The sequence below is a fragment of the Cynocephalus volans genome, chromosome 2 (assembly GCF_027409185.1).
Source record: "Cynocephalus volans isolate mCynVol1 chromosome 2, mCynVol1.pri, whole genome shotgun sequence".
NCBI classification, from domain to species: domain Eukaryota; kingdom Metazoa; phylum Chordata; class Mammalia; order Dermoptera; family Cynocephalidae; genus Cynocephalus; species Cynocephalus volans.
Genome location: NC_084461.1, coordinates 162,757,542 through 162,772,753, shown reverse-complemented (window position 1 = coordinate 162,772,753; position 15,212 = coordinate 162,757,542). Strand labels below are relative to the sequence as shown.

Sequence of the window (15,212 nt, the reverse complement as noted above, 5' to 3'; positions counted from 1 at the left end):
CACACACACACACAAAAACACAACCAAGTAATGTGATTTTTTTTTTTTGTCTTTTTTTGTGACTGGCTGGACCGTGCCACGGGCTTGGCCCCAAGTAATGTGAATTTTAAAATGGGCAAAGGGCCACATTTTAAAAATTCATTCATTTGCTGATGGACTCTTAAATTGTTTCCATATCTTCAGTACAGTGAATGATCCTGCAATGAACATGGTAGCACAGATATATCTACGAGGTGGTGATTTCATTTCCTTTGAATATATACCAAACATAGGGATTGCTGGTGTCTTGTGTTGAATGTCCCCCCAAAACTTGACCCCTACCATTACAGTGTTAAGAGTATGGGAAATCCTATTATGGTAATTGAAAGGTGGGGCCTTGAAGAAGTGATTAGATTGCAGGACCATGCCATAACAAATGTATTAAAAATGGTAGTCACAGTGTGGTTCTGAGGGCTTTAAAAAGGGAGTGAATGAGGAGGTTAATCTCTCTCTCTGCTCCACCATTTTTACAATGTGATACTCTGCCATCACTGTAGCCAACACCAGTGCTCTCACCAGATGTGTTCCCTGGACTTCAGACTTCCCAGCCTCAAAAACTGTAAGCAATAAATTTTGTTTACTTACAAATTACCCAGTTCCAAGTATTTTGTTATAAGCAACAGAAATTGACTAATACAGCTGAGTCATATAGTAGCTCTGTTTTTGAGGATCCTCCACACTGTTTTCCATAATGGTTGTACTAATTTCCATTCCCACCAACAGTATGCAAAGGGTTTTCATCCACAGTCTTGCCAATATTTATCTCTTGTCTTTTTTCCTTTTCTACCTTTAAATAAATATAGAGAAACCCTTGTCTTTTTGATAAAAAAACATTCTGACAGTTGTGCAGTGATAGTTTTGATTTGCATTCCTGTGATGATTAGAGATGTTGAGCACTTTTTCATATACCCATTGATGACTTGTGTGTCTTCCTTGGAAAATGTCTATTCAAGTTCTTTGACAATTTATTTATTTATTTATTTTTGGTCAGGTTAGTTATTTTGTTTTGTTTTGTTTGGTATTGAATTGCATGAGTTCCTTATATTCTTTGAGTGTTAACCTTTTATCCAATATATGGTTTGCAAACATTTTCTTCTGTCCTCTTTGCCTTTTCATGGTGTTGATTGTTTCTTTTGTTGTGCAGAAGCTTTCAGTTCAATGCAGTCTTAGTTGTATATGTTTGCTTTTGTTTCCTGTGCTTTTGGTATCGTACCCAACAAAATCACTCCCAAGACCAATGTTATAGAGCTTTCCCCCTATGTTTCCTTCCAGGATTTTTATACTTTCAGACCTTACATTTAAGTCTTTAATCAATTTTGATTTGATTTTTGTGTATGGTATAAGATAAAAGTCCAATTTTGTTTAATATTTTTTGCATCTGGTTATTCCGTTTTCCCAGTACCATTTGTTGAAGAAATTGTCCTTTCCCCATTGTGTATTCTGTGCCTTTGCAGACTAGTTGACTGTATACGTGTGGATTTATCCCCTCTCTCTCTCTCTTCTCCTTCTGTAACTCTATAATGTACATGTTTCTCTTAATGGAGTCCCATTATTCCCTTATGGTGTATCCACGTTTCTTCATTTTTTTTTTCTTGTTTTCTTTTAGCTCCTCTGATGGAGTAATTTCAAATGACTTGTCTTCAGGTTCATTAATTGTTTTATACTCGTTTATGTGATAGTCAGGTATGGTCATAAGTGGACACAGGAGAGACTCAGGAAAACGAAACTGACTATATTCATAGCTCCTAATGAGGAGGCACAGCATGCCACACAGGGGCCATGTGGGCGGTCAGAAGGTGGAAGACAAAAGTGTGGGGAAGATTTAGTCCTCAGTTCTAGAATTTCTGTTTCATTTTAATAATCGTTTCTATCCCTTTTTTGATATTCTTATTGTGTTCATGCATCATTTTCTTGATTCTATTTAGTTGCCTTTCTGCATGGTGGGTCTTTAAGATGTTTATTTTGAATTCTTTTTTCAGGTAATTCATAGATCTCTGTTTCTTTTTCTTTCTTTTTTATTAAAGAAAATGTAGTTTTATTAATATTTTTTAACATTCTATGATGTTGTTGTGGAGAAGTTGGGAGGGAGGAGGAGAGGGGACAGGGGAAGGAAATGTGATGGAAGAAGAAGGAAGCAGGAGGGGTTTGATTAAGGCCTGTGGCACCCCCCTCATTCCTGCAGGGGAGACTGGGGGCTTCCAGTGGTGGGTTGGTCATTGCTGGGCTGGGTGCAGATGTCAGGGGGCTGTGGCAAAAACCCTTGCCCCCACTACTCCAGCCTGGGAATCTGGGGCCCTTCTTGCTGAGGGTTGGTGGTCATCGCCGGGCTGGCTGCATGTGTCGAGGGGGTGTGGCTGAGGCTTTTGGCCCCCCATTGCTCCAGCTCAGAAGAACCCAGGGAGCTTCCTGTCAAGCTGAACCCAGGGAGCAGCTTGGTGGTCACCTCTGGGTTGGCTGCAGGTGTCAGGGGCGCCTGGTTGAGGCCCTAGGCCCCCCACCACAATGTCTCAGGAGAGCCAGGGGCGTTTCCTGCGGCAGCTGGGTGGTCGCTGCTTGGCTGGCTGTGCATGTCAGGGGGTGTGGCCAAGGCTCTCATCCCCCACCCTTGGGACTGGTTGTGGGTGTCAGGGGGCATTGCCAAGGCCCCAGACCTCCCTGCTTTCTTGCTTTGTAGCCCACGGGCTTCTAGTCCTTCTAGGTGATATACGTGTTCTTTGGTGAAATGAGATCTTTACTAGTTAATAACAAACTTTGTCTCTGGTTGCAGGTACTTTGTTTTTTCTTTGAGTTCTGTGTTGGATTATTCACTATTCCCACCACTTAAACTCTGCACTGGAACTAATTTTTTGTCCTTTGTTTACTTCGAAAATAGGAGAACTTCCTGTGGGGACCAGTAATTGAACTGTATGGTTGAGCTAAATTGCTGCTTTGCTGCTGATTCCCTGGAGAAGGCTGTTTGTGCAGTTCAGAGTTTAATGGTTGACTTTATAGGTACTTCCAGCTCTCGTGGGACCCAGTGCACTTGGGTTGTGTAGAAACTCTGGTCTGGGCCTGAGTCTTTTCAGCAAACTGCACCCCATGCAATTCTATATTCCTGACCAGTCTCCTCTGAGTGGTCCTGCACTGACTGGGAGGTAGATCAGCTGTCCTTGATGTGCCCCAGTGTTCCCCTGGTGGACCTGTCTCCCCACCACCCGTGCTCCAAACACTTCCCATGGGATGGGCCATGCTTTTGTCCCTTTCAGTGACTCGCTGGCCTCTGAGCGGCTCCTTTTTTTCAGCTGTTGTGGCTCTTCAGTCCTATGTGGGTCCACGGGAACCCTATTAGTGGTCTTGCTGGTCTGGGGCCACCAAGGCCCTCTTCTCCCCTGCTGCCTCCAAGCAATTTCATTCGAAGGTCACAGCTGTGGCTTTTGCTGGCTCCTGCTCCATGCTCTCAGCAGCCAGCTCCCTGGAAGTGGCCGGGGCTCAAAATGGTCAGAGCAGATTTTTTCTTTTTCTCATCGTGGCTTCTCCTGCCTTCATGCACTCTGTAGGTCTCTCCTCCTCTTCCCCTGAGCTCTAGCAGCCCCAGATTGGCTGTCATTGCTTTTTTATAGTTGTACATTGGTTGGTTGTGGGAGAGAGTGATGCTGTGTGACCAGAAGCCCCACATTTTTTTTCATGCAGCACTTTCTTCAAGCAGTGGAGGTGAACAAAACAGTGTAATGTGAATCGGGGCTTAGAGAAAGCCTTTCTCTTGATGTGATTTGAACAGAGCCTTTAGAAAATGTGTTTGGATGTGTAACATCTGATTTTGAGTCTGGGCATATGCTAGTTGTGTAATCCTGAGCAAATAACATTCTTTCAAGTCCACCGTCCTCACAGGAGGTGCTGGTGGTGGCTGGTCAGCTAGAAATCCACCAGATCTCCACTTCTTTAGGGTTGGTTTCCAGAGATCTATTTTGAGTCTTTGATTGGACTATGCTTCCTTAGGACTTGGCATGCCTTGTGATCTTTTGTTGAGATGTGGGCATATGAAGAAACTGTCACCTCTCTCAGTCTTTACATACTGTAATTTGCCAGTTAGAAGGGGTTGCCCCTGTTTTTATCAGGAGCTCATAATCTCTTGCTTCTCCTCATGTCTGTCTACATCACTGCAGTCTCTCTGCTGCTGTAGCATGCCACCTTTGTCCTCAGTGCTCCCATCCTCACATCCGCAGCATACTGCTGTCTCCGTCAGTGCTCTGAGTTAGGTGATACAGAAACCACCTACTTTTTAATTTCCTGTTTCATTGTGGTATTTCTAATCCCAGGGTGAGTTTTCTTTCTCTAACACTAGATTTAAGTTTGAATTAGTAAGACATGTATCTATTTTTATAATTATTTTCCCATCGGTCATCCACAAATAGACAAGAGCCAGGTGGCCTCATGAGACCTTTCAGTCACACCACATTTCCTCTTGCCATTCCTAAAGAACATGACTTTTAAAAAATGTTTTCTATAGAATCATAACACTGGTGTTTTATTGCAGTATCTTACTTCTTGCATCTCTACACATGCATTTTGATTTTCTTTGTTTAAAAACAGACTTTCTCTGCAGGGATTAAAGGTTATTGCTCAGGTGTGACAAACATCACATGTTCACCCTGTATTCACAGACTTGATATGTCCAAAGTCTAAATGCTTTATTGTAATTCTCTGCTGAAATGGAAATGATTTTGAATAGACCTAGAATGTAAGATGTTAATCACTAGCTTCAGAAGACTTGAGGGGACAGGCCATGTGAAGGCCAGTTTGAGTTAGTTTAGTTGGGGCTGGGGCTATGTAACCAAAACGTAGAGATTGGTTTTGCCTGCTGGGAATATGAAGGGAGACTGAAGACAAGTAAGACATGGCAGCCTGAGCACAAGGTGAAAAGTCCAAGAGCCATGGGCTGAGCACTAGCCTCCCTCCCCTGAGTTGTCTGTCCAGGGCAACAAGGCAGGTCATGGACTTTGGAGTCCTGGAGAGCGGTGGCATGAGGGGAAGAATTGGCACACAGCCACAGAAGGCACCAGATTGAGATCAAGCCACGCAGATCCCTGCTATACCCAATTCCAGTGTGGAACCGTTGAGATACAAAGGTATAAAGGACAGATTGCAGACTGGACACATGTAGTGGGTGCCAAATAGGAGGTGGCTGTGGGCTTAGGGTTCTGTCTACTTCAGAGCACCTAGACGGTGGGAATGGTGTATTTCTCCAGCAGACTGTTGCTGAGCTTCTTGATTGTGGGTGGGGAATGGCTGACATCTTCCCAGTCTGGGCTCTCGTTGGCTCAGGGACGTGTTGGGCAGCCTTCCATTAGTGGTGACCATGATGGGCAATTGTGGTGGGAGTGCAGCAGGAGCAGGAAGGGAGAAGCTCTGCTGCAAGCAGCCAAAACCCAGGCTTTGGAGCCATTAGAAAGAGCTATGTTTGAAACCGGGACCCAACATTCCCATTTCAGCAACTTACCTAATATCTCTGAACCTTTGTTTTAGTTTTCTCAGCTATAAAGTGAGGATAATAGTACCAAACTCAAAGGATTGCTACAAAAATAAAAGGTCTTGTCCAACAGAATGTACTCTGATAACAGAAATGTTTTAGAACCTGCATGGGCCAATATGATAGCCACCAGCCACATATAGACACCAAGCAATTAATATTTGACTTGTGCAAATGAGGAACTGAATTTTAATTTAATTTAGTTTTAATTAATTTAAAAATAAGTAGCCACATGTGGCTAGTATCTAGTGTATTGGACAGCACAACTCTAGATGACAGCCATTATTAGGGACTGTCTACTCGGAATATAGAGTTAGCTTTTTATAATTTCCTTGACTAATATGTTCTATCAGCTACTTATATTTGAGCATGTTATATGCTGTTTGTTCTGCAATAAAGTACATAGCGAAGTTCCTGTCTTGGAGAAAAAACATAATTGAAAATGTAAATAAGCATGAGAGACAATGTATCAATACAAGAGATGCCATCACACACGCAAATCTTAGTTACAGAAGAATTATACCAAATGTGGAGGATGTCAGAAGAGCAGGTAGGCTCATCTGATTGCAGTATTTGTAGGAGGAATCAGATGGTTATTAAAGGATGTTATACTTTTTGCACAGATAAAAAGAAAATAAGGGACTTTGTAGGTTGGAGGCATGGTATAAATAAAACTAGGAGAGTAGTGACCTACAAGATATCACTAGGGCCCAGTGAGTAAGCTAATGTGCTGAAATATGAAGGCAGATTGGAAGATGAAATCAAGCTGGAAAGGAAGGTTGGAGTCATATGGTTACAAGCTGGCTTTGAATTCATGGCTAAAATCTTGGGCTTTATCTTCCAAGCAGTGAAAATTCAGAGTCATTGAAACATTTTGGGCTAAAGAGCAACATAATCATTGTCTTGTTTCAGGAAAATAACCTTGCTGGATGTGTGATGAACCGAGACATGAGTTAGGAAGCTGTTACACTAGTCTAGGCAAGAGATAAGAGGTTTCTGAACCAGGCGGTGGCTGTAGAAATGGAAGGAAAACAATGATTTTTAGATGAAATGAAGAGACTACACAGAGTGAAGCTGACAGATATTGCTGAGACATTAAATATGATTGCAGAGGCTTGGGAGAGGTCAGTCAAGAGATGACTCCAGGATTGCATCGTAGCTGGGGGTGGGAGTGTGAGTCCGGTTAAGTACACAGGCTGTGAGCCAGAAGGTTACAAGAGGGAACCCAGTCACCTGATGGTTAGTTGGGTACTAAGGAACTGCTGGAAGAAATAGTCACTATTTACACATTTTAGTAATGCATTTAATAATCAGCCTGAACCAAAACTTAATCTGAATTCTCATGTGAGGGGTGAAGCTTTTTAAATATACCAAGCATGTGATCTGCAGTAAACTTGAATATGATGGTAATTAGCAGTGACACCTGGATCAGGAGCTGCTTACTGAGCCTCCCTCCCCCACGTCAGCACCCCTCTCTCCACCTCGCCCCCCACCTCTGCTGCTCCTCCACTGGCATTTTTAAGTAGAGTGAACAGAAGCAACAGAAACTCGCCCGAGAACCGGAATCAGTTATCCTTTGGTGTGAGTACCAAACTTTTACTGATTCTTCCCCAGTGTGCTGGGTAATAAATACCCTGAAGAACACGTAGTTCTTTCTCTTTCCTACTACAGCTGGAAGTGGAACGTTAGACTGGTGTCGGCCATCTGCTTCTTGTAGTCTTCATCAAACCTCTCATTCTGAGCCACGGTGAAGTGATTCTTCCAGTCTCCCACTATCCCTGAAACACAGCCACACGGAGAGAGTCAGCAGCGGCTGGAGGGGCTCCTATTTCTCTGCCACCCTGTCACTTTCCGCTCCTGCAGGGGAGAATTCCCTGCCTGACCCGTGGCACGGGGAGAGCCTGTTGCCCCGGCAGCCTCATCAGCGGGGGACAGGACCAGCGTGGGAGAGGCAGGCCCGAGGGGCTCTCTTGTCCTTCTCTTGTCCCTCTTGCTCAACAGGCATGGTGGTGCTCCTGTCTGCAGCCTGTGTGCCATAGGCTCACCGATGACATTCTGCCTCGGGAGGTCTCAGGGCACACTTCGGAGGAAGCAAAAAGATCTTCCCGCTTCTCCAATTGCAGTCCCTGTTACCTTTCCAGGTTTCATTTTTCTTACCTGCATCCATCACCCTGTGTGCTCCTGTTCATTTTGCTGATCACTAGAGCATATTTTCCACGTGGGAAAGATATTTTCTTTTGTTCACTGCTGCAAACAGAGTGTTTTGAATGAAAGCGTCTAACAGATAGCGTTAGAGCCTTCTATAGCATGGATTTTTTGCCCCACCTGACTGACTTCTGTATATTCTCATGTGTATTCTCAGCCAGACTCTGAGGATGGGGGGACAAGTGGTTGGGGTTAGACACTGAGCCACACTCTCCCACTGTTTTCATTTCATCAGTGGGCTCTCAAATAATTCTCCCACAATCATTTGTTGAACATATTATTTTTTCTAGCCGTACAAAAGAAAACTCCCCCAATACTCTGAAATATCGGGCAATTCTTTTAAGATTATGACCAAAAGAAAATATAAAAACCTTTTCTTATGAATGGAGAAATGGAATGATTCATCATTTCGGTAGGAATCGATGAGTAGTTTGCCATTGGATTCTGCTTCATGACGTCGAAAGAAGTGTGATGGGTGATTTTATCTAGAACTCTGTCGTCTAGCTTCTTCCCAATAAAGTCTGCCAGCTTCTGAATTTCATGTTTTGGGTTCTATGATTGGAGTCAAAAGAGAAGTGAAGGTTGGATATAAAATAGTTAATTTTAAAAGAATTTTAAGATGGATTAATGACAGTAACCAGTAACATGTTATGAGTTCATTTTTTACAAACTTTCTCTTACAAATGCCAAATGTTCCAGAAATGACTCATTTCAACATTGTGACTCATATTGTTCTCTTTTTATTAATTGGAGTTATTAAGGGTTTTCCCCTTTTAACATGTAAGCAAGAACTGGGTAGGTTTAGTGAAACATTCACCAGACAATGACACACAGGGCCTGGTGAATGTTTCACTAGGGAATGTGTCAAGGGTTATTTCAAAAAGTCTTGCTCTAATCGGGTATGGGAGGGGGTCTCAGTCAGCTAAATGTCTAACAGGGAGATTCCACAGACTGGTGACAAGAACAAAGTCATTCCAGAAGTGTAGGGGCAGAAGATTTAAGTCCTGACCCAAAGGAGGCTGTATGCTGTTTCTGACATTGATAGAAATGTCCTCAGATCATTGCAGTGGTGGCAGTAAGTGGTGGTATGAGGAAGGGAAAAGGTATTTTGCAAGGACCGAGAGGCACCCATGGCTAGTAATGCTGGTGCCCGGCACAGTCAGGTGCTTAGGTGTCTCTGAGAGGACCTAGCTCCAGTGTAGCCACTGACTCCTTTTCAGAGGGATATACAGCCCTGTGAAACTACTGCGGCTGTGGGAATCCCCTGTCTCTGGGTGGGTAGGGAAAGTGGAAGGGTTTACCTGACCACTGTGGCTACGGTGAGCTTCTACTTCAAAAACTTGAGTGTCAAAAGCACTTGATTTAATTGGCCTCATACAGACTAGGGATCAGAAAGTGTGCTGGGAACTGTGAGCTTCGTGTGATCCACAGTCTGGGGACATTCCAGAACGGGATCACAGAACTATTTTCAAAGGTTTTAGGGACTTTGAAGTTACACTACTTGTTTTGATAAAGTTTCTTCCTGGCATTCATAATACAGTGGGATCTTCCCACGTAAAATGGCCCCATTTTCAGTGACACATCCTCCCTCTGACACTGCTGTGATAGGCAAAAAACATCTGCATGGAGTCTTCCTGCTCTACGTTTAATAGCAACCTTTCTTCTATGACTTCCTGGGTCTGTCACATCTGTCATAAAGGGCAAACGCTTTCCTTATAATATATGACTCCCCACCATAATATTGTTTAATTGAGCATCTGTATCTGGAATCCTCATATTAGATAATTCTCTGAATTGAAACAGTGCATGTACCTGCAACATATTCACTCAGGACATGGGCAATGAGGGTCTCCATTTTTACGCTTTCCTTTGATTCATTTTTTGGTGCCCTTTGAAGTCTTTCAATACTTTCATACTGGGTAAACACAAAGAAGGAGGGACTTTAATACTGATAATCTCATAGATTGTTCTGATGGCTCTTTGATCATGGTCCTGAGAATCCTAGAAATGTAATAACTTATCCATTTTAAAAAACCATATGAAAACAAATCTGTGTTTTTCTGGTACTATGTAGAAATAACTGGATAAGGCCCAGCAGTGACCGAACCTTAGAGAAGTGCATCTAAACTGTGCTTGGCACTCAAATCCCCTGGGAATCTTGTAAAACTGCAGATTTTGACCTAGCAGGACTGCAGTGATCTTGGAGAGGCCATGAAGGTAGTCTGTGAATCACCGGCTGAGTATCAAGACTTTCAATTATAAATTCTAGAACACAGAATATAATTCTTCATAAATCTCTGTATTTAGTGCACTCACAGAAAGTAGCCAATAGACTGTCATTTACAACAATCTTCTGTGAACATCATCTCATCTCATCCTCAGACCTCACATGGGTAAATATTATCATCTCCTTTTCTTCACTTGAGAGAACTAAGTCCCCAAGATATTAAATGTCTTTACCGAGAATAATTGACAGTGCGTAGTAAAGCCAGAACTTGAATTCAGGAAGTTTGACTCTAAATCATCAGTATTTTCCATTACAGTATCATTTCTTAGACTGTTTCTTGAAATTATGATGTTCCTCAGTGCTCATTTTAAAAAATGTGCTAGAAAATATTTTCCCTTCAAAGTCAGATTTTAAAATATATATGTATGGGGGAAAAAAGCCATCATTCATATTTTGCAAGTATCTGTCCATAAGGGAAAGATGCATCAGGAAGTTGCAGGTGGGACTATGTGGTCCATAAGCTCATGATCTCTCATGTGCACTTTGACATATGGAGAGATGTAGCCAACGAAATGCAGCAATATACTGTTCTCTGCTTCAATCTGAGTCCCCAGTGAGACTTAAATGTATTATGGTCCAGTGGGAACACATTAATTGGACTGCCCTCACCTTCTTCATGTCCTCGTAGAAGAGGTAGAGAATGCGGTGTTGGTCTTTGGCTTCCCACCATCCTTTCACATGGTCGTGCCAAGAGCCCCAGCACACTGGAAGATGACATAAAAACAGAACAGTGAGTTACACAGGTCCAGCCAACAAATATTCCACTGACAGGAGAATTGCTGAAGAGAGGGAGAAAGTCACACCAAAGAAGGCAGAGCCACTGCTGGTCCAAGGAAAGGATTCTTTCCTTTCAGGGTGTTTGAAGATTTCCAGAAAAGAAGGATACAAGGCTGAATTTCCTCACCTTTTCCAGCAAGAAAAGTCTCAAAATACTCTTCCCATGGTCCTGGAGCAGGAAGTGCTTTATTCATTCTTTGGAAATGGTAATAGGACACCATATTGTCCTTGGGATTTCTTGCTACGTAGATCATCTGGGAATGGTGCAAGGAAGGAACAAGCAAAAGCAGGATTAGACCTATGTATGGTTATTGTCCAGACAAGTTATGCCTGGGAGGATACACTTCATAGAGATGAACTTTTCTGATGCTGCATTCTTGTGATCCTGGCTTTTGTGGGAGATGAAAAGATTTATATCAATTTGCATGTTGATTGTTGTGAAGTGTGGGTGGTGTTTTTTTCTTTTTCTTTAACAGGTGAAGTGTTTTAAGAGGAAATGGATTGAAGATTCTCAAAGGTCATCCTAAGAAGTACAATACTGACTTCCTTTGGCTTTTTACCTTACAATTCTTCTCTAGGAAGGACGGCGGCAGCAGGTGGATGGGAAGATGCGTCTTCAGGGTCCGTGGTGGGGGCATGGCGTTAGCTTGTTCCAACCCTGCAAAGTGGGTTTGTGGTCATTTTCTACTATTTTTGTCTATTTGCTTCAAAACCTTTCTGCCTAATTTATCAACCATTCAAGGCTGCTGCAAGAGCACAGGAACTGTCTGTAGATCTGATCTGAGAGAATGCATCTGGCCCATGAACAGACTTTTTGGCTAGAACAATTCCTAACCATAACAACCAGCCACATAATTCAGAACCCAAAAAACTTAAACCCTTCTATTATGATTATCTTATTTGGGCTTATCCTTGTGAAGTAAAGTTAATTTCTAATTAAAGAATCAAAATTTAACCTGCTTTTATATGAACAGCAGCTCCATCAGAAAATGTCTTTAGTATAGCTGTGGCCAGACAGTTAAAAAATGACAAAACCACAAAAGCCATCAGTAATTGTTTGAATGCCTAGAATTTTGAGGGTTTCAATTTGATAGTAAAAATTCCAAATGTATAGATTTAGGATTGTAGTCAAGTGTGGACATTCATACTCACCAGATCCTATGGATGGGATTATCCATTCAATGAAAGGAAATCTTTCGTGGGTAGGTGCTCGTTTACTTTTCTCAACATCACCTTCATTTTGTATTAAGTCCACTATCTCCTGAGTCCATGTTGTTCCTTATTCCACACATGAAATGAAGAGGCATAGGCATTTAGCAAACTGCATGCCTCAAAATCTGATCAAATACTTGTTACAATATCTCTGTAAATTTCAAACTAGGTTAATAATGGAATTCAGAATACATCATTTCTTATTTATATCTTACCTTATAATATGAATTTTTATACAAATACTCCAATTTGGAGTGGATATTACATGGATAAATACACAGTTTATTTTTTCTGTCACAGCCATTCATTTGGATTGTTATCCTATTGAGTCAGCTGTATTACCCTTAAGAAGGGCAGAATGAAAGGTCTTTCTCGGCAGATTGTGATGTCCTGTGGAGTAATAACTATGTGGTTTTCAAGCATTCACTCTCTCACACACATGGCATGGGGCTGTCACACAGGAGACACTTAGCATACACTGGCTGAATCAATGAATAAATAAATGATTAGTGCCAGGGTTTGGTATTGACCATTAGCACATCATATCCATTTTCACTCTATTCTCTGTTGTCTGTTTATGTCAGGGCCTGAAAGATTCTGAATGCTGTTTAGATTCTTCCAGTGAGAGACACTGGCCTGAGATTTAGAAGGCAGACAGAGGTAGACAACAATCTTCCAAATGCCGTGGCCACTGATGGAGGCTCCAACAGATAGAAATTTTGCAGTGGCAATTCCATATTCCACTGCCTAGTGCCCAACCCAAGAAGCTGCATCACCACTGCCACCATGGCAACAGGAAGAAGGGCCTGTCCCCAGCTTCATCTGTCTGTGTCCTGCACTGATCCTGATTGCTACAGTGCTACCAGCTAAATCTTCACCCTTTAAGGAAGATCTGTTATGCCAGAAGTTCTGATGAAATACAGGTTGGGAGGATGTCAGGTTATTTTAGGATGGCTTTTTGAATCCTGATCTGGTGGATCTTTCCTGGATTCTCTGGAGCAACTCTCATTCTAGACTCTTTCTCATTCTCTTAGTTCAGTGCTTTGAAAGGTCTATGATAAGGCAATAGGGTAGAAAACAATTAAAAATTACATTTTATGTCCTAGATGAGATGGTCTTCCATGTCTCCTGACGCCAACTTTCATCACAGGACAAAGGACCAAAATGTCTTTAGCTATCTCCTCAAAGCAAGCGCCTTTTGTGCTAACTTTCTGTGTTTACTATGAATTTACAGCCATGGCTCATGTGAGGGCAGGTCCTAGTGTCACAAGAGATTCCAGGATGCATGGAATGACTTCTTAATCCATTCTCTAGAGGTCAGTAATTCTATGGTGTATTTTTTTTTTTTTCTTGGCTCATTCACAGAGTGTTTGTTATCCTTTTAGAAACTTAGGGTGGACTATTTTTGCCATTTATGCATGTTTTTTCCTCCCTCTAATAAAAACAGCCTTCATTAATGTTTAAGGTTTTAATGATGATTAGATGTTACTTTAGATGGCAAGTATTTTATTTTTAGTGTGCTTTTTGAATAGCTTAAACACCATTAATACCATGGAAATATCTAAGTGAACAAAATCCTAATGCTCACATTTGGCAGGTGGAAAAAAATGATTATTAAATTCAATCAAATCGAGTTGTGGATGAAATTAAGACAGTGAGATGTGATCCTCGCCAGTGACTACTTGTAGACATTTACATTTAGAAAAACTGAATCCTGAACAGCTTCCTGATGATTAAGATTGGGAAATCTGGACCAATGTGAAACCGATGGACTAAGAAGGCCTGCATCTGCCCACAGAGTCCTCTATCAGGATCCTGAGAGATTAAGACATAAGAGGAACACAGTCTCATAAAATGCTCAGGTGAGATTTTTGGTGTGTGTGTGTGTGTGTGTGTGTGTGTGTGTGTGTGTGTTGCAAGGAGCAAATGTGTGTGCACCTTCAGTGTGGGTTGAATACTGTGATTTTAGTAGATGGGTAGAGATGCAGAAATACCTGTAGAGAACAATTTGCCCCTGCTCATCCCAAAACTTTAATGATATAGTGGCCGGTCTCAAGTCAATCTTACTTCTACAGACAACTTTGTTAAACTGATTATTGAAATAAGGGGGTAGGTTCACAACTTACCATGAAGGATGCTGAAAATCAGAAAACTAGTTCCTGGACCCTGAGTTGGGAGGGCTTCTGAGGCTGCTGAAGTGAAATCAGCATCGCAGCACCAAAGCTCCCCTATTTCCTTCCCAAACCATTCTCAGGATCCCCTTTCTAGCTCCCACATCCAAAGCAGCTTTTTACAAGACCTATGATCAGTGCCTAGATTGAGAACAAATCAATCTAGGCACTGAAAGGTACTCTTTCACTCCTAGCTGTTCTGCTCTCTCCTGGAGAAGCAAAAAATATGTGTACATCATTGGAATGATTAAATTCTTAAAACGTGTAGGTCATTCTAATATTGTTTGTGTAGTTTCAGTTTCCGTAAGTAACTTGTCTTAACCATATCACTCTGCCCAGGAAGCCGTTTTCCACTCAAACCCAGTCCACTGTCTTCATTCCATTATTCCTGTGCCCTGTCCACTTACCTTCCTGTCCCGCACCCGCACCCCGGCCCTTCCACCCACCTGCTTTAGGATAGGTAGAAATAAGCAGGTCATCAGGTTTGGCTTGAAAGTTCCAGATCTGATCCCAGTTGTCGCAAGTAGGTGTGGGTTGAAGAATTCCCCTCACGTAGTCGACACTCAGGCGCTCTATCCCATCAAATTTAAAATCCTCCATCTTGCTGAAAGCCATTAGTGTCAGAAATCAGAGCCCTGTTCCAGACCAACAGTTATGTCTCAGTCAGTGCATGGATGTATTCTTGATATGGTGCAGACAATGCAACACTCAGAGCACAGGGCCTGTCTGGGATAGCCTGGTGCCTGCGGGCCCAGGTTGCAGGGAACTGGAGCCCTTGTTTACGACTTGGTTCACAGGCATTTCCCTGATGAGCCCCAGCGCTCCTCCCGCCTGGCTGTGATGTCACATCAGAGGCGTTCACGTGTCCTGAAGCCTGGGCCCTGTTCCAGCCCTGCTGTTCTGTGTCAGTAGCCTGAGCGAGTGCCGTGTTGTTAGTATCCATGACATAGTTCACAGGCATTTTCATTAATTGTTTCTTCTGGGAATTTTAAGCAATTAAAATGTTTCAGGGAAC

The 15,212-nt window shown here is 42.4% G+C and overlaps 1 protein-coding gene across 1 annotated transcript; it reads right to left on the bottom strand.

The window, feature by feature from the left end:
* Window positions 1–7,101: 7,101 nt before the first annotated feature.
* On the bottom strand, window positions 7,102–14,988 carry LOC134369944 (sulfotransferase 1C4). Its single transcript, XM_063086800.1, has 7 exons — window positions 14,644–14,988; window positions 11,967–12,092; window positions 11,375–11,472; window positions 10,942–11,068; window positions 10,647–10,741; window positions 8,122–8,302; window positions 7,102–7,323 (listed from the first exon to the last, which is right to left on the bottom strand). Exons 1-7 carry the CDS (start codon window positions 14,810–14,812, stop codon window positions 7,211–7,213), a joined length of 909 nt encoding a protein of 302 aa, XP_062942870.1. The 5' UTR covers window positions 14,813–14,988; the 3' UTR covers window positions 7,102–7,210.
* Window positions 14,989–15,212: the final 224 nt, after the last annotated feature.

Coding starts and splice junctions, on each gene's coding strand:
- LOC134369944 (XM_063086800.1), bottom strand. CDS start 14,812: ATGGCTTTCAGCAAGATGGAGGATTTTAAATTTGATGGGATAGAGCGC. Junction 12,093..14,643: donor TTCTACCTATCCTAAAGCAG/GTGGGTGGAAGG, acceptor GTGTGGAATAAG/GAACAACATGGACTCAGGAG. Junction 8,303..10,646: donor TCTACGAGGACATGAAGAAG/GTGAGGGCAGTC, acceptor CTCCAATCATAG/AACCCAAAACATGAAATTCA.